Source organism: Bactrocera neohumeralis, chromosome 3 (assembly GCF_024586455.1).
Source record: "Bactrocera neohumeralis isolate Rockhampton chromosome 3, APGP_CSIRO_Bneo_wtdbg2-racon-allhic-juicebox.fasta_v2, whole genome shotgun sequence".
NCBI classification, from domain to species: domain Eukaryota; kingdom Metazoa; phylum Arthropoda; class Insecta; order Diptera; family Tephritidae; genus Bactrocera; species Bactrocera neohumeralis.
This window is the reverse complement of record NC_065920.1, coordinates 18,759,310-18,779,093: the sequence shown is the minus strand read 5'-3', so window position 1 is coordinate 18,779,093 and position 19,784 is coordinate 18,759,310. Positions and strand designations below refer to the sequence as shown.

At 34.6% G+C, this 19,784-nt stretch overlaps 1 protein-coding gene across 3 annotated transcripts in view; it reads left to right on the top strand.

Annotated features, from left to right (window-relative positions):
- Positions 1 to 18,637, top strand: part of LOC126754008 (troponin C) — a 41,629-nt gene extending 22,992 nt beyond the window's left edge. For 2 of the 3 annotated variants that reach the window (XM_050465836.1, XM_050465835.1), the window contains exons 2-3: positions 14,603 to 15,020; positions 18,351 to 18,637. In XM_050465836.1, the coding sequence (XP_050321793.1) occupies positions 14,618 to 15,020; positions 18,351 to 18,379 (432 nt within the window). In that variant the 5' untranslated portion in view covers positions 14,603 to 14,617 and the 3' untranslated portion in view covers positions 18,380 to 18,637. Of the gene's footprint in view, positions 1 to 11,335; positions 11,494 to 14,602; positions 15,021 to 18,350 lie in introns of those variants that run through there. The other variant, XM_050465834.1, reaches the window with a different exon arrangement.
- The last annotated feature ends 1,147 nt before the right edge of the window (positions 18,638 to 19,784 follow it).

The following is a 19,784-nucleotide window of genomic DNA, read 5'->3' as shown; positions in this document are numbered from 1 at the left end:
CGCATATATCGTGTATTATCTTAAAAAATTGATAGGTCGTGTTTTCTTACAACGGTGTATATTTCGGATGAGATCTCGCCCTAGACCCCATATAACTAACAGGCCTTATTCACCTGAAGGTACTTCCCTGGATTAAATCCAAGGAATAAATCCCGATTGGATTAAGTCCAGGAAAGTTGCAATAGTATGAAATGTTCGGTTCAATCTGAACTTAGCTCTTCCTTACTTCTTAATATACCTGGAAGTATTTCCGCGCCTTTGAATTTTTCAAATTGCGAGAGTCTAAAATGTTCGGTTCCATCCAAACTTAGTCCTTTCGTACTTCTTCAAAACTAAGGTGCAATTTATATTTGACGATATCAAATGTTTTGCAACTACTGAGTTGTTTTAAAAATGTTTTTATGGATCACATGGCAGAAGAAGAAGAAAGAAGAAAGTCATTGGTTTATTATCTATACTTCGATATTTCATAACCCATACCTAATTTTCTTCGCTGCTGTAAAACCCTGAAATCAGTAGATGGTGAGTTCGATCATTGATTTTCTAAACATTACCAGCTGTAAGAAGAAAATCATGCTCAGTCCATCGTTGCGGTAGGAAATATGTGTCGGTAATTATGAAATATTGCACAAAAATCTCAGCTATGCCTTTGATCTACCTCAATTATTGCTGTTAAGTTTTGTGAAATGTAAAAGAAAAATATAAAAAAGCGACCCAAAAACAACAAACACGATACGTAATGAGCGCACATCATTAGGTGTAATAAGCCTTTAAGTAAGCGGAAGAGAGATCTGTCCATAAAAATGCACAAACATACACACGAAAATTGAATTGCAATGCCAAACATAAAAAAAAATTTCAATTTGTGGAATATTTCAAGGACGTGAAATAGAAAGAAAGAAGAAGAATCTGTGCATGCATGACAGACGAATGGATAAACTCATCCAAGTCGGTTGGCGCAATAAGTAGATGTAGCATGTGATATATGTATGTATATGTATATAGAAATTATTAAACTGCCGTGTGAATACATGTACTATATCTTCAAGAATATTTAGGAAGGTATTTCGACTTGCGTAAGACGGAAAAGACTAAATTATTATTGTGCTTTTCCTATTTCATATTGCCACTTTGTTTTTATATTTTTATTTTAACTTGTTATTTTTTTTTTGTTATTCTGTTTTCCACTTGGTTTATTGAATTTAAAAATGAATGTTAAAAACAAATATAAATTACAGGACACTTAGCGATCAATACAAGATTTGTCGTCATCATCGCAACTCTTCCCACTCTTCTAGGAAGTGTTTACAAAATTATTGTCAGCCGCCTCTGTTTTCCGTAAATTCTTTTCGAAACCCTTCCTCCACTACTTTGACGAGTCCACAAAATCTCTCGTTGGTAGAGTTCACAACAACGCGCCAGTCATTCTTCCTTTTCGCTGTTTGGCGCCAATTGGAGATTCCAAGTGTAGCTAGGTCCTTCTTCACCTGGTCTTTCCACCGAAGTAAAGATTTTCCTCTTTCTCTGCTTCCTCCGGCCGGTACTACGTCGAGTACTCTCAGAGCTGCAGTGTTTTCATCCATTCAAATGGCATGACGTAGCCAGCACATCCGCTGTCTCAATGTCGTCGTATATACCCTACAGCTCATCGTTCCATCGACTGTTGTATTCGTCGATTGTTTATTTGATGACAACAGATATTTCGTTCACTACCAGACCCATTTGATTCGCTACTTTGTCCAGCCTGGAGAAAGTAGAACAACCGGCGCAGTTGTTATGGTCAGTGATATCGATGTCATCGGCGTACGCCAGCAGTTGTACAGTCATGTAGAAGAGTTTACCTTCTCTATTCAGCTCCGTAGCTCGAATTATTTTCTCCAGCAGTAGATTGAAGAAGTTGCACGATAGGGAGTCGCCTTGCTTGAAACCTCGTTTGGTATCGAACGGCTTGACGAGGTCCTTCCCGATCCTGACGGAATACTATTATATAGTAATAAAGCTAAACTATGACTTCTGTTGTATTACATAAGCTGAAACATCTTTCATTTAACAATGAAATAATGTTTGTGGCTTTATTCTTCGATATCTAGAGCAATTCCATTTGGAGTAATTTGATGTATCGACTCCTTAACATTTCGAAATCGGTTAGATAGTCTGAAGTGTCGAGGCCATCAACATAGGTATATGTTTCCATCTAACCTCCTCATTTAAATTAAATATTTTTCCAGATACCTACAAACGCTTTTCTGATTTATTTGTGTTCAAAATGATTTCAAGGGTTTTGATGGGTCTACTGTCTGTTCGAAAATCATTAAATTAGGTTTATGGGGAGGCGCATTGAAGTCTTCTTAATCTGTATATGGGTGGATGTTTCGACAATTTGTTTATGGGAGGTGTTACACCTTGAAGGCATTCATTGTACAAGGAGCTCCGTTGTGGTCCCATTTTCGTAATTTTCAAATTGTCGAGTAATCCCTGAGATATAAGATACGCTCAGTAGGCCGATTGTGTTAACCATAAGTTGAGCGAAGCTCGCGAAACATAAACTTTTTAGAACGTGAATTTTCGTAATAAAGTTGAACGATTTGTAAACATTGTGCAGGCGTAAGTCTTTCCACGATGAAATGTCAAACAATACTGAACAAAAATAACTGTCAGTCATTCAATAACAACAACAACAACTGTCAGCTTGACACGACTCACGTGTGATCTCTCTAAAAAGGCTATTGAAAAAAGTACCTCTACTTGAACATACAAATTGACCGATCAAAGTTCTTGTAAGGAATCTTTTGTTTTGTTTATACTTAAGTTATCACTTGCGTGGACGGACGTACGTACATATGGACAGACCTCGTCTCGTCGTTTTGATTAGTTTTAGCTATTACAAATAACCGTTTGGTGACCAAAGCTATTATACTCTGTTACGGCATGTTGCAGGTGTTTGAAAGACATTTGGGTACATTACTGCCTCTAGGATAGTTATGTTATGTTAGTATCAATATTCGAGCTGCAGAACTAAATAGAGTAGGTATCATCTTCTATGCAAAGGCATGGACGATGACAATATCTGATGAGTCCACGTTTCGAGTACTTTTTGAGAGAAAAGTTCTGCGAAAGATTTATTGTTCTTAAAGCATACGATGAAATTATGAGCCCTAGATACGACATTGACATAGCGCGCGCTCTTGTTAACTCGGCTATAACCGCGTAAGCGGTGTCTACCCCAGTAAAGAAGAAGTCTCTATGGGTTTATTGCCAATATTTTAATTAATTCATTACTATTTGTCCGAATTTCTGCGATTACCGTAAACTCGTTCCGGTATAAAAATGTTTGCTGCGATATTAGTAAGAGAAAAATAATCCATAATGTATCAAACAAGTTTTGCATGAATCAACTTTGTCCATTGGGTATCACCCACATCATCGAAACGAATATTCTCGACTATGTGTGCGTGTAGTCGGCTCGGTGACAGCTGATCTCTGAACGTTGGTCATGGGTTCGTATGTAGTATTTATAAAAGAAAATACGTGCCATGTACTGTGGAAAATATGCGCGATCTAAGGCTTGCGGGCTGCAGGGCGTACACGGCAAAGCAGCTGGTGTTGGCGATGCTGCTGCCTCTGCTGTTGCTGCTGTGCGCGATGGTCTTTTGGCAAATAATGCAAATACTTTTAACTTACTATAATCAACTAAAAATATGAACAAAATATAGTGGATTTTCAAAAAATAAAAACCGAAGAGAAAAAGCGTAAACTACAAAAACAAATAAAAATAAAAATAAGTAAAGGTATGTGTATATAGACACAAGCACTCACCTAAGTGAAAGACATTCGGAAAAAACAAGCCACAAATTTGTCGAAATCTGAATAAATTGTTGTAGGTAGATATTGCAAATTACCAGCTGAGCAGCATAATTACCCACCCACAAGTACCGCTGTGCTTGTTGATATATGTACATATGTACATATGTATATTTACATAGACTAACATTATATACATCGGTATGTGTCTATATATTTTTTTGCACGTACTTATTTAAAGAAATGTTTATTATTGCAATTTTGTTGTTATTGTTGTTGTAGACAGACGTTGTGGCAAAGAAGTCGTCTGTACGGTGAACGCCTACTCCGCCTACTCTTCCTGCCCTTTAGTGTATTTTTTGCGCCACCTGCTCCTTAGTGCTTTTCCAAAGTGGACCAAAGGAAAAGTGGCGCGAAATTAATCGAAATGAGGCGATTGAAATAGCCAAAAGAGAAAATTGAGAAAGTCCCTACGTACCTACATGCGTACATACATACATATGTACCGATATCAATACATAGTACGAGGGCGGTTAGATGAGAGAGTGAGTTTTCGAATTTTTCCTGCATCATCATTCAAGCATTATCCTTTATCAGTTGAAGTTTTTAAAACTTTTTTCAAGCAGTACTAAAATTAAAAATCGTGCAGAAATTTTATAAAGGGAAAATTGAATCCTAGGTATCAAATTCGTCAACATAACTCGTGGAGTAATAACAGGTCTTCTTCTTTGTAAACGTAGACACCGCTTAAGCGGTTATAGTCAAGCGCCAGTTCTAAGTGTTGCCAGGTCCTTCTCCACTTGGTCTTTTCAACGGAGCGAAGGTCTTCCTCCTCCTCTGCTTCCCTCAGCGGATACTACGTCGAATACTCTGCGGCCTGGAGTCTTTTTATACATTTGGACGACATGAACGTAGATGTTGTCCGTCCATGCCGCTGCCATATAATAGGGCAGGTATGAGGAGTGACTTGTAGAATTTGATCTTTGTTCGTCAAGTCCGAAGTAGCACCTGTTGGCAAGAGTTATACTGTGTTGGATTTCGAGGCTGACATTGTTGTTGCTTTTAATACCGGTTCCAAGTTAGACGAAATTATCTACGAGTTATGACCATCAACAGTGACGTGGGAGCCTAGTCGCAAGTGCGACGACTGTTTGTGTGACGACAGGAGATATTTCGTCTTGCCCTCGTTCACTATCAGACCTAGCAGTTGTACACTCTTGTAGAAGATTTTAGCTTCTCTATTCAAATCTTTAGCTCGAATTATTTTCTCCAGGAGTAGATTGAAGAAGTAGCACGATAGGGAGCCGCCTTGTCTGAAATCTCGTTTGGTATCGAACGGCTCGGAGGGGTCCTTCGCGATCCTGACGGAGCTTTTGGTTTTTGATCAAGTCAGTTTACACTGCCGTATTAGTTTTGCGGGGATACCAAATTCAGATGTAGCGGCATAAATGCTGCGCCTTTTCGTGCTGTCCAAAGCAGGTATGAAATCGACGAAGAGGTGGTGCGAGTCGATCCGCTTTTCATGGATATCTTCTAAGATTTGGTGAAAATCTGGCCAGTTTTTGATAGCCGTTTTTCACAAGCTTTTATTAAGGCGAATTTTTTTCCAACAAAATGATTCGTGATGGAAAAGAATAGCTAATTTTCACTTGGTACCACTCCGAAGCTCAACCAAGCTTCCGGAGCTTCTAGCGAGTCACTATCAATGTGTGTGTCCTGACGTTGCCCTATGGAACACAATTCCTCTCCTATTGGCTAACTTTTGGGGGATTGCTTCTTTCCAAGGCATGGTCTAAAAGTTGGCAGTATATGTCCGATTTAAGAGTTGGGCTATATGGGAGCAGCTTATAAAAACTAATTCCCTGCCAATCCCTCAAAAACCCTGGCTTGGCCACAGTTTGCGCCAGCTTAGCGCTATTCGGTAGGGACCTTTATCACTTTACGTTGTCATAAGTGACATAAGTACCTTTTATCATCAGTGAGCGTCTGTTCCAGAATTGCATCGATGTTGTTTCGATTCAGCAGCGATTCGAAGATGAAAATTCGGCCCATGAGTTAGAACCTCAAAGAATTTCACATGTATCAACCAACCCTGTTATTAAAAACAATAAAAATACTTTAAAATCAAAGAAACTATGGATTTAACGAGTTTCCCTCGTCAACATTCAGTTACATGCGATTTTGTTGTTGTCATTGTCAATTCTCTTGCCACTAATGATGACGTTTGATATACATACATACATATGTACATACATACGCACACGCACCTATCCACCAGCTATGGCCACCACTTGAGCAGCGTCACTGCGAATTTTGTTCGAATGTTGTTGTTCTTGCATCAACACTTGTACACCAAAACATACATATGTATGTATGTATGTATGTACAGGCCAAAAGAAATTTCAATTTTTATTTATAGTAAGTACATAATTTTTTATTTGCTCTAAAATAAACTATTTTAATTGGTAATTTTTTGCTCGCCTAAAAATTTGGTATTTCGCCATCGGTAATGTTCCACATAATGAGTGATTTCTTCTTCGCTTCTTTTTTTCCTTTTACATTTATGTTATTACAAATTGAAAACAAAATTCATAAGTTTTAATGTGTTATGTTGACTATTTGTTTTACAGCTTTGTGGGCGTTTGCCAGAACAACAATAACAATTGAAAGCCTTTGTAGTAGGTGAGCTTCGTTGACAGATAAGTGGTTGCGGTGTGGCTATAGTTGGTTTTGTAGATCGTCCTCTAAGGGCTATTATACAAATGTGCTGATTGTCTTTTTAAATTTGAGACCAATGGAAGATTCCTGCAATCCTAGTGAGAGACCTCTTAATCTTTCCTGCTACGATCGCATACTCCCAGTTCTAGTGTGTCAATCCGTTTATTGATTTCGCTGAACGTTGGTATGGAAGTAACAGGCTTCTTACGAGGGATAATTTACCCTCATGTGAACTGTAACACTTAACCGCATATTGGATATATTGGATCTTACTCGAGCCCACTGATCCGCGATATAAGCACACTTTGAACACACTCAAGTGTGCTGGCTTGCTGCTCAAATTCCTAAACAGTGTGCCTGCTACTGTGGTTAGCTATAATTTGCAGCCTGACTTCTAATTCTTAGCTGCCGTGGTCTGCTTTTTACTTTTGCCTATAGTCCACGAACTCACCACTAACCTAGCAGAAGTTCCTCTGCTGGCCTGGTGCTATCGTTTCCGCCTTGTACCTCTACCCCACCTACAACGTATTCAGCCGGCAGGTTTTATATCTTAAGCCCTCAGTAGCGCTTTCAAAGGGAAGTTTTTTTCTCTGCTTTTCGTGGAGTACGATTCCATCACTGCAGATCGTGATCCATACATTATGTGATAAGGTCGTTTTCGACATATTTGCACCCGCCCCCGTTTCGGTTTTTTCTTGTTTTCGTGCTATACAATCCCCTAATGGTAGTGGCTTTTAACGACCTCAAGATCGTCTCTGATAAGGATCCAAGACGCGAGGTAACGCACGCCGACAATGCATTCCGAGCCAACCACCGCAAAGAGGGAGTTCTCCGAACGTACACATACCATATCAATTTAATGATGACGGCAAGGGAACGTATTTTAATGGAACAGAGGCATAATCGGCATTAACCCGCAAGCCTTTCTGCAGGGTGTTGTTCCCACATACTGATGTGACGGAATACCTCGACCACAAGCCGAGGGTTCAACAAATTCCAAAAGCTTCAGTTCTGAAATCATAGTTCGAGTAGTATCCGAGTTCAGCAAGTTTTCACTGGCCGTGAAGGCCAAAAGTCATACCGGAATACCATACAAACTGACCGACCAAACTCAAGTCCTTGTTGCAGCCATTAAGGTAGCAGTAGATTTACTGTTCCGTAGTGCAGCCTCCTTCAGAAAAGTGACCATCCATTCAGATAGCAAAGCGGTTTTGAACTCATTAACAGTGTTGATCAAGGACTACCTTACTGCGCTATAAATAACATCAAGTGTCTTTGTGATAAGACTGGTATGGATGCCAAGCCACAGCGGAATCGCAGGAAATCATAAAGCTGATGAGCTAGCAAGGAAAGGTACTCTAGAACCGCTTTCGCTAATTGGGAGCGCGTCGTTGCTTCCGTATCCTTTTATGTTCTACTATTAGATATGTAGCTGGGCTTAGCGGAAGCTTGGCCAGCGCTGGGCCACCATCGGTACATGCGCTGTCGCAAAAGCCTTTTGGCTCAACATCTTTCGCAAGAGATTTAGTGATCTCTTTGCCCTCAGCAAGGCTAGCCTCTCCCTTGTTGTGAATCTTTTAACAGACCATTCCCCTATCGGCATCCATGCTGTAAGGTTTGGAACCTTACCAGACGCCATCTGCAGTAGCTGTATAGAAGAAGATAAGGTGGAAACAACTCAACACTTTTTTTCCTGACTGTCCCGCGTTTGGGAGGTTACGACTTAAACACTTGGGAGCGCGCACTTTCAGACATCGATTCAGACCGAACTGGCGGGAGTGGAAATTAAACGCCTGTGCAAATTTGTATTGGCTACTAATCGTTTTACTAATTTATAAGTTCGAACACAGGAGTTCTTTTTTATGGCTTCACAAAGGACTACATATAGCAGTCCACATGCGATCTCTCTAGATCAACCGTCTAACCTAAAATAATCTAACCTTGTATGGATAACTTTTTTATTAGACAACTGCTTCAAAGTGTACGTGCGTCTTCCACGAAGTTTCTGTTTAATATATGCTCACACATTTTCAATAGGGTTTGCGTCGGGCGACTGCGACGGCCAATCCAATGTAACGATGCCAGATTGAGTTTTCCACTGAATACAGAGCTTGCCTCGGTGTTTAGGATCGTTGTCCTTCTGCAGAATCCAATCTTCATTTTTTCTGATGAGCCATCGTTTGGCAGATGGCAGTAAAGCCTTTTTGTAGATTTTTACCATTTTCTCGGCATTTAGGTTGTCAGTAAAGAGGTACAAAGTGCCGAATCCCTGCTTTGAGAAGCAGCCCCAAAGATGCACCGTTATTCCATGTTTTACGGTCCGCTGAACAAGCCTATTGGTGGAAGTTGACCAGGCTCGCGTGAGAACAGAACGTGCCCATATAGAACATTCATCAGTAAAAATGACATTTTCAAAATCTCTATCAATATTCTCATGCGCCCAAGCGAGTCGCTTTGTCACAAGTTTTTCAGTCAACAGAGGCTTCTTCATTGCGTTGCGCCATTTCAGATCATGAGTATGAAGAAGAGTTCGGATAGGAGGATATCTAAACCTTTTGCCATTAATTTTGCTTGTCCTTGCCGCAGTGTTAAAGCAGGATTCCGCGAAAACAGACTCACTATTCTTTTTTCACCTTTTTTGTTCAATTTTCCTATCGAACCACGTTTTGGTAAATCATCGACATTTTTAGCCACTATATATCGCTGTATCCACTTCTGTACAAATGCCTTCGACTTTCTCATATATTTAGCAGCCGCTGATTGCGACATTTTGGGACCTTTCGGGTGGATGCAAAGGAACACAGCTTCGTAGCGCGACGCGTACTTAGCACTCATGGCGTTTAACGTGATTCTCTTTCAAAAGATCAACGACAACTAACCTTTGTTGATAATGCATCAAGGACAAAGCTTCCCTCTATCGGCTCGCGGAGGAACTAGAGCGAAATCTTGTATTAACTGTCGGTAAAGTCGACCACGCTCTTACTTGACAGACTGTATATCAGACCAATATATGTATGTAGCTTATATATAACTGTCATTCAAGCAGAATAAAGATGTTACTAGACGAATATACTTCTAAAACTCCCTATAATGAAGATCGCTGAATATTATATGCCTTTTCTCAGAAAAAATTCAAGCAACACAATAATTTTTATTATCTAACAAACATTTGCTAACATCTGTGATCTTGAACATTGAAATTTTCCAACGATCGAAATGCCAATACACAAACAGTTCTCAATGGGTCACATTGTCGACTCAGCGGAGACATTATAAAAATATTTGTCGCATATTCTTTGCGAAATTCCTAATCGAACAATCACTTCCGCACGCGCACAGTCGCCCTCGCAAATTATAACGCTAAATTATTACATTAACCAAAGATCCGTTGCACGAATGCCGACGACAAACATACAAATGTGTTTGTTGTATATAATTTATATGTGTGGCTATGTATAGAAATATTGCGTGCAAATAAAGTTATACTATGTTGTGGAATCGTCATGGTGGCCAAAATAAAATTTTTGATCTCCAAAAAGATTACGCGAATGCCATTCGCATATATTTATGATCATAGATATATGTATGTGTAGATGTAGATGTGTAGGTGTGTATGTTTGTATGTATATCCCTATGTGAATACCATCGCAGGAACATGTGTCTGCACCGCCAGTATCCTCGCTGTGGAGCAGACGATCAACAACAAAAGCAAAAACACAAACACGTCTATGAAGCGTGGCCAAAGTGAATAAAATAAATTTCAGAAAAAAACTCGAAATAATTTGATGATGAACAGTAGCCGCAAAAATTCCAATGCCCGCAACTTATAACCAAAAAAAAAACAAAAACAGCAACAACAAAATGATCTACAAGTATACACAAACTTAAACTTGGCGCACGGAAAAAAGGAAAAGCCAATGCAACAACTACAACAAGCAAAAAGGAATCTAAACACACGCAAACGCGCAGCCACAAAACAATATCTTGAGCAACCAAATATTCACACTCAAAACTGAATGATCCACGGTCGGATACAGTAGTACAACCGAATATGGATCGGGGGGTACGAAGCGTTGGGTGACTAAGTGGGCAGATAGTATCTAGCTAGCTTGCTAGGTTGCTAGATGACTTGGCAGATTGCGCAGGCAAAATGCTGGTGAGGGCGTTGAGGTATCCAAATGCACATACATATATACACATATATGTATGTATGTATGCATATTTGGCAGTCAGTGGCGTTGGCGCTAACGCTGGCACTGACGCTTACGACGCTGACGATGAACTGTTGCTGGCAAACGAGTGCCGATGGAAAATGACAGGCAGGGCGATGAGGCCATATTTTGGTGCTGGTGTTGCCTGAAGTACCTTCGAGTAAGATCAGACTGCATAACCACACACCTTCGTATGTATGTATGTGTGTGTGTTTGCAAAAACATCTATGTGTGCGTGTGTATGCATGAATATATTTATTGTGGACGCGTTGTGGCGGCAAGTGGTTGGCGGTTGGCGGTTGGAAGGATGACTAGATGGATGGATGGATAGATTTTTTGGCTGCTTCGGTGGTTTCGTTGGTTAGTTGACTTTACTGTGCTTGTATTGTATTGTGTGCGTGCGAGTATGAATTTTCCGCTATATATTAGTCAATATGCGCTATGGGTTGGAGAACAACTACACACATACACACGCATATATGTACTATATGTATATGCAAATGGACTTGATCACATGCAAACATACATGTGCACATACATACATATGTACTTATAATGTTATAAATATTGATTTTGCACATTTAGTGTTTTAGTTTATCAGCGATTCTCATCCACCGTGGAAGTGCGAAAGTGGTAATCGCCGACGCGATAAACCGAGTACAAGAGTCGTAGACGACGTGTGTTTTTGTGACCTGTGTCCCTAGAGGGTGTTTAAGTGTTCAATTTTCAATTTTTAGCAGCGTTCATTTAATCTTACAAAATGGTAATTAGTGTGTGGAAAATTAAAAAAAAACCAAAAATTTGGAAGATACATATGTATATAAATAATAAAAATGGAAAAAATTAAAAAATTGAAAAAATAAAAAAATGTATAAATAATAAATATAAAAAATTTAAAAGAAAATATATAAGATATAATAAGATAATTTAAAAAATTAAAAAAAAAATAAATATTATAAATAATAAATAAAAAAATTAAAAAAATATTATAAATAATAAGCATAAAAAATATTAATAAACAGTTACTTTAAAATATAAAATAAAATAATAGAATTCTATATTCAAAAGTTTTAAAAGTAGCTACGAAAGTCATTTTTTGAGCAAAAAGTTTGTGAAAAAAATGAGGAAAATATTATATATAAATAATTAAAATGAAAAAAATGACAAAATGTTTGAAAATTAAATATAAACATTTTAAAAATAAATATAAACATTTTAAAAATTTATATTATAAATACTAAATATAAAAAATATTAAAAAACAGTTACTTCAAAATATAAAATAATATAATTAAAATAAATAAATAATACAAAAATATTTCTAACAGTTTTTAAAAAAGCCACGAAAGCCATTTTTTGAGCAAAAAGTTTGTGAAAAAAATTAAATATAGAAATAATAAAAATGGAAAATATAAAAAATTTATAAATAATAAATATAAAAAATTAAAAAAAAATATTAAAAATAATTAATATTAAAAATATTAAAAAAAAAAAACAGTTACGAGACATAAAATAAAATAATCCAACAGTTTTGAAAAACGGCTACGAATGCCATTTTTTTTTAAACAAAAAGCTTATGCGAAAATTATGTAATAATAAAATTTGTCTCAAGTTAAATTTTGTGGATTTAAAAAAGACATTGCGAAACCTACTATATCTAAATGAAGTGTTGCATAATACCAACATCTGTAATACTAGAGTTTGTTTTCTGTTTTAAGTCAAGAGTAACACCACAACATCAACAGTTTCACAACCAGACTTTATTATTATTATAAAAATTTAATTATTATTTAATTATATTTTTTAATACAAAAATTTTAATTATTTATTGTTTTAATAAAAAAATGTATAGCTAATACTGTTTCAGTTAAAAAATACCTATTCATAATACCCGAACTTCAATTTAATTTTTTTTGTTTGATAAAGAATTATTTCAAACATGATATTAATTAATTAATTTTAATTTTATTTTTTAATTTTATTTTTTTAAAAATTATTTAAAAAAATAAAAAAATTGCAAATTAACAATTAATTAATTAATGTCATTTTTGAAAAATATTAAAAAAATTGTAAAATTTTTTTTTAATTAAAATTATTTTAAAAAAATTTAAATAAAAAATTTATTTTTTTTTTGTCAAAATTACTTAAAAAAAGAAGAAAAATTAGTTAACTAATTAATATCATACCTATACCTATTCACAATACCCGAACTTCAATTTAATTTTGTTTTGTTTGATAGAAAATTATTTCAAAAATGATATTAATTAATTAATTTGAATTAAACAAAAATAAAAAAATAAATTTTAATTAATTTTAATTTTATTTTTTTATTCAAATTATTTAAAAAAAAATTAAAAAAATGTAAATTAAAAATTAATTAATTAATATCATTTTTGAAATAATATTAAAAAAAAGTTTTAATTTTAATTAATTAAAATTATTTTTAAAAAATTTAAATTAAAAATTTATAATTTTTTTTTTTCAAAATTAGTTTATCATTTTTGAAATAATTTTCTGTAAAACAAATAAAAAAATTAAATTGATTTATAAAAAAAATATAAAAAAAGTTAGCTATTCTGTTTAAGTTAAAAAATACGTTCAAAACACGTCAACTTCAATTTAAAATTTTTTTATTTTTTTTAGAAAATTATTTCAAAAAAGATATTAAATATGTAGTGTACTAAAAACGTTTGAATACATCGATTTTTGGTTATAAGGTTCCAAAACTGTTATATCATAAACTTTAAAACCCCAAATTTTACCAACAGACGAACTCAAAAAAAGTCTCAAACTAGTCGAAAAGTTTTCTAAAGTGATAAAATCCAAAAAAAACAATTGTTTAAAGCATTAAAACGTCTATACAGCAAACAATTTTTTAATCTCGTTTTTTATAAAATTTTTTTTTTACCATTTGTTTCGTCTTTTGCAACTCTGAAAATCTGAGTTAGTTACCTTTAACCTTTGAGTAGCTTTTGTTGATGCTTAGATATACATATGTACATATAAATTTTTTCAAAAATATCATTTTAAACTGTACATATAGTATATACATTTGTGGGACTCTGAAAATATTAATAATAAGTCGGCATTTTTATTAAAAAGTGTTCCCGACATTTTCTCCCAAATTATAAATCATGACATGCGACAAATCTGAGTCGTCCCAAGCCATCAGCTTAATTAATATTTTTTTTTTTTGCACACTTCATCTTCTTGAAGATATTATGGTTGGTGCTGATCTTACAAATCGACTTTTAGAGCCCCGAAAACTCGCACTTAAAACAACATAGGTTAGGTTAGACATTAGGATTAATCCTCCAGCCAAAGGTAGCATACCCAAAAAGTTCTACAATTTGACCAACACATTATCTTAGATTGAGATCTTCTTGAGTTTCGTTCAAATTTGTTAAAGTGGTTAATATCAATCCCTACCTCGCTAGGTTAGAATATATTTCAAGCTCAGTCTGGCAAAACCTGGGAGATAAATCTAGCTAGATGCTTCTACCTGGCTTTTTTCCATTCAGCTTTGGGTTATCTTATTTATGTAACTGTTTATTTTTTACATAGGAATTATATTTTCCAAAAAATAACATAGTTCATTTTTAAACCTTGATTATGTGACACTGCTCCAACGGAAATGGAGTTCTTTGTTTTTTACTTTAGTTTCCTAAAATACATCAAGTTGCATATGAAAACTTGAAAAAACTCTTTAAGGGATCTTTAATGAAAAATTCCACAGGTGATAAGTCAGCTAGAGGCCAATTATTGTTACTTCCCTTGCTTAAAAAAATATTTTATAGTGTTTTACAGTTAGTCATTTTTTTAATCATCACTAATTTTTCTTCTTCTTCTTCTTCTTTCTTTAAACATTTGTAGGAGGATGATGAGAAAATGGACATCATGCGCAAAGCATTCCAAATGTTCGACACCCAAAAGACCGGTTTCATTGAAACACTCCGCCTCAAGACCATCCTGAATAGTATGGGTCAAATGTTCGATGAGAGCGAATTGCAAGATCTCGTCGATGAGAATGATCCCGAAGATACCGGCAAAGTAAATTTCGATGGTTTCTGTAATATCGCGGCACATTTCCTCGAAGAGGAGGATACCGAGGCTATACAAAAAGAATTGAAAGAAGCTTTCCGTTTGTACGATCGTGAGGGTAACGGTTACATTACCACATCCACTTTGAAGGAAATTCTCTCGGCTTTGGATGATAAACTCTCCTCAAGTGATTTGGATGGTATTATTGCGGAAATCGATACTGACGGTTCGGGAACTGTTGATTTTGATGGTGAGTTGCTAATGATTTTAACTAATATTTTTTTATGCAGTAATTAAGGTGGTGGCTTTACTAACAATGCGATAGAAATTATTTAAATATTTTGTTAAAGTAGTGTCTTTTATAGTCGAAAATTTAATTTTATTGGTTTGAACTCCATTAAATCACAAGGAGCTTAAATTTTATTTCCATATAGAAAGTTGTTTCCATACAATTTTTTATGATAGAGTCTATTTTATTCATAGTTTTGTCGATGAAAATATGGACTCATAAGACTTTTTCGGAAACATTCGAAGAATTAGTTTTCAAATGATCGTCAGCTTAAAACTTTCAATAGTTTTTCGAAAGAAATTTGGTCGCATAAATATTGAGCAATAAATAATCGGTTGATAAATAATCTGAAAATAGTTCATCTGGTAGTAAATAAGACTTAGATGCATTTTTTCACCCTTTCTTTTCAACTTCATGGCGGCCAATTTAACCAGAAAAGTGCCTATATCCCTTTTCATGGTCATCCGATTATCCTTAATTTAACACAGGGCTTCTAAAGACTGATGATACCTGAAAGCTTCTTGAGTGAGTGAATCAGGAATGTTTCCAAGAGAACTTTAACTTGTCAAAGACCGGATATTCTGAAAGACTTTGATAATTCCTTTACGTAATGGGTTGTCAAAAAAGTCTTGCGGTATTTTTATTGAATTTTTTTTTATATTTGAATTGAAATGAATTTTTGATGACTCATGTATATTTGACCGATACAAGGTCTAGTACATGCCGGTCTTTTCGACCAATTCAGCGATTTTATCGCAACATTGACGACAGGCCTTCCATAGCGTGGACATCTTCGACCACCTCTACACCAGAACGAAAAGGTTGAAACCATCGTTGTGCGGTGGAAATGGAAACTGTATCGGGTCCATAAACTGCACAAATTTTATTGGCGGCTTGAGATGCATTTTTGCCTTTATCGTTGTAGTACTGTAAAATATGCCGTATTTTCTCTTTATTTTGCTCCTTGTTTGCGACGCTATAACTCACGAACGACTTAAAAGAAACGACAATCAATCAAACACGTGTGAAATGAGCTTTTAAAATTTATATTAAAATGACCCGATGCGACGAATAAAACAAGTACATTGCGCGCTTCTCAGCGAACTACGATCCAAATATAATAAAGATAGATTTGATATCCTTGACAGCCACAATAAATGGTTGTAACCTCTTTTGAAATAATACAGGAGGACCAATTGGTTCGTTGTTTCATAAAAGCCTGCTAAGTCATCTTGAAACCTGATATAGTAATAAGCTATAATAAAATTATAAAAGTAATTCGAATAAACTATAAGCTACGACTTCAATCGTATCGCCGAGCTTTAAGCTATGATGATGTTTAATGATCAACTAGTTCGAGAAGCCGAGTATTTAAGGCAGTTCTTACTTTTATATATTTTATCATTGAAACACTTCCCGAAGGCCTTACTGGTTTCATGAAATTGCATTTAAGCTTAAGGGAGTGTTCTAGTCTTTAAATTTCAAATGTGTTTTTTTATCAGTAGCCAAAAAACGCTCGAAATTCGGGTCTCCTGACTAGAATACCTCTTAAATCTGACTCCGATAACGGCTGTGATCGAAGAAACGTTACTCGCTTCGTAATAGGATTAAAAACCAACAGAGATCAATCACTCAATTTGAGATTGAAAACTATTTTAAGGATATGTTGAATTTATTTATTTTTTTTAAAGAAAAAGCACAGAAACTTCAAATTTAATGAAGAATATTTATTATTATTCGAAAGAACTTTCTTTGGCATTTATTTTTTTTTAATTATTTCTTTTAAATGTTGGTCGCGGCTACGTCTCAGATGCTCCATCTGTTGAGTTCAATTTTCGATGACTCGGTTGAGCATTTTGATTGGTAACTGACGAATGACACGCGTGATATCGAAAGATCGAAGCTGTATTGTCCGCATAGTGTTTAGATTTTCATATCCTTACTGGAAAAAGTCTAAAGGTGTGTTATCACGCGACCTTGGCGGCCAATCTAGAGATCCAAAACGTGAAATTATCTGCCGACCGAAGTGTTCTCTCAATAAATCCATTGATTGATGCGATGTGTGGGAAGTAGCGCCATCTTGTTGAAACCAAATGTCGTCGAAGTCACGAGCTTCAATTTCAGGCATAAAGTACTCGTTATAGTTAGTTCTCGTAGCGCGATAATGGTCGCCATTGACAGATACGTTCTCACCGGCATCAGTTTTGCAGAAATTTGGAGCGTATATTCCATCGGCCTACAAACCACACCAAAACGTTGTTTTTTTCTGGATGAAATTGCAGCTCTTGAATCTCTTCAGGTTGCTCTTCGTCCCAAATGCGCCAATATTTCTTGTTTGTATACCCATTGAGCCTCATTGCTAAACAAAATTTGGCTCGAAAACGTCGGGCCTTCTTGGAACTTTTCAAAAGCCCATAGAGCGAAGCGATGTCGCTTGGGAAGGACGTAATAGTCTTTCCATGTTGAGATGCCAAAAAATACTGAAGAAAAATAACATGGCGGCTTGACACGTTAATTCTATTGAAAAAAGTACACCTACCCGGTAATAGTAAGCCTTTAGTCGAGCCTTCCCTTTAATCTTTGTTGCTTGCAAGCCGATACATGAAGGAACTTACATATCTTAAACCGACTCATAGTGATTTTAGCTTTTACGAGAATATTTATTATGGCAGAAATATGCTTAGTGATATTCCGAATGCCTGCCGAAACGAAATCGGTCTAGAATCCAGGTGCTGTGTAGTAATATTGAACTTCTTTAACCAATACAGCACTGAGGCCATCACAGTCCTGCTTCGGCCTTTAGAGGTTAGGTTAAAAAAAAAATTAAAAATACTACTTCAAACTACCGTTAAGTGCATAAAACGAAAAAATACAAAAAATAAATTTAACATCAGCCATAAAATTAGCCAAAATTGTGCGGCGGAATGTTCAAAGCATTCCATATAAAAACATATAAATATCGCAAAAGAAAACACATAAAAAACGAGCTAAATTTGGAACTACCCAACGCTGCCAAATTAAATGATTCCATCAAATCGGCTGTAAGTATGGTATACCGTTAATAGCTGCTTATAAATAAAGCCATTTGCCTGAGAAATTTTCCAAAAGATAATTAATTATTTATTGACTGCCAGCACTGCTGCAGCACACAAGTGCACTAACTGAAATCTGCATGCTGTACATAGTTCCACAATGCAACAGCAACAACAACAACCACATTAGCTGCCACTTGTGCCAATTGAGTTTTTCATTTTGTGCCGAAATTATTGAAATGTTTGTTTTCGTTTACAGAATTCATGGAGATGATGACTGGAGATTAATTCTGCTCATGTACACCTACACGCGTACCTACCTATATACTTATATGTTGCATACATATACACACACACACACACACACGCTTAGTGTTGCAACGAGGATGAAGATGAAGGAGCGGAAAACTGCAATAAATACCAACAATAAAAACACACGAGCAAATTGTTATGGATCGTTTTGTATGTTCTACTTGTTGTTGTTGTTTTTGTTGTTATAGTCATTGATTTAACAAATGTGTGTATTAAAATGAAATTAATTATAAATTTATGCATATTTATTTCGAGTATATATAAATACATATAAACTATTATAGGCCTTACATATATGTACATATGTATGTATGTAATAAAAATGATCCAAAAACTTGTTTGTGTGTTTGTGTGTGCGATTTATTTCGAAATGCCAAAGTCATCACTTGTGCAATGCACAAACGGTAGGTGGGCGGTCGGGCCGCTGGGTGGGTGTGTATAATTAATTTTAATGTAGTGTGGTGAGGAGAATATGGGATTTGCTGTTATTAATGCGCACATTTGTAAGTATATTTGTTTATAATTAATATTAATTGATACTAAAAGCTAAAAATATTCAAAAAGAAATTATTAATTATTTAATTTGTATACAGAAATATTTTGCAGCATAGATAAATTTTATAAAAATTTTAATTTATTAAAGGCGATTGCAGAAGTCTTTGAGAATAAAAAAAAACAAAAAAAATATCATAGTTGTTTGAAAACCTTCGGAAACGAAAGTTAAAATAACAAACATTAATATGGAAAAAAATCCTAAATTTCAAAAAAAAATTCTAATTTTCAATAAAAAATTGTAAGCCTTCTAAAAAAATTAATATTTCTTAACAAAATATTTTTATATAAATATTATTGCATCAAAAATTTTAACTAAAACCAATAAAATTAAAAAATTAATATTTCTGAAAATATTTTCATATCAGTATTTTTTGTATAAAAACTTTTAATTAAAACCGAAAATATTTTTAATATTCAAAAATATATATTTTAATATATTTTTTGTATCAAAATTTTAATTAAAAACCGAAAAAAAAAAAAAAAATAATATTCTAAAAAATATATATTTTTAACATATTTTTTGTATCAAAACCTTTAATTAAAAACGAAAATATTAAAAAAAAATAATATTTTAAAAAATATATATTTTTAATATATTTTTTGTATCAAAACTTTTAATTAAAACCGAAAATATTAAAAAAAAATAATATTTCTAAAAAATATAAATTTCATGTCAATGTTTTTTGTATCAAAACTTTTAATTAAAACCGCAAATATTAAAAAAAATAATATTCTAAAAAATATATATTTTTAATATATTTTTTGTATCAAAAATTTTGATTAAAACAAAATATTAAAAAAAAAAAATAAAATTCTAAAAAAATAT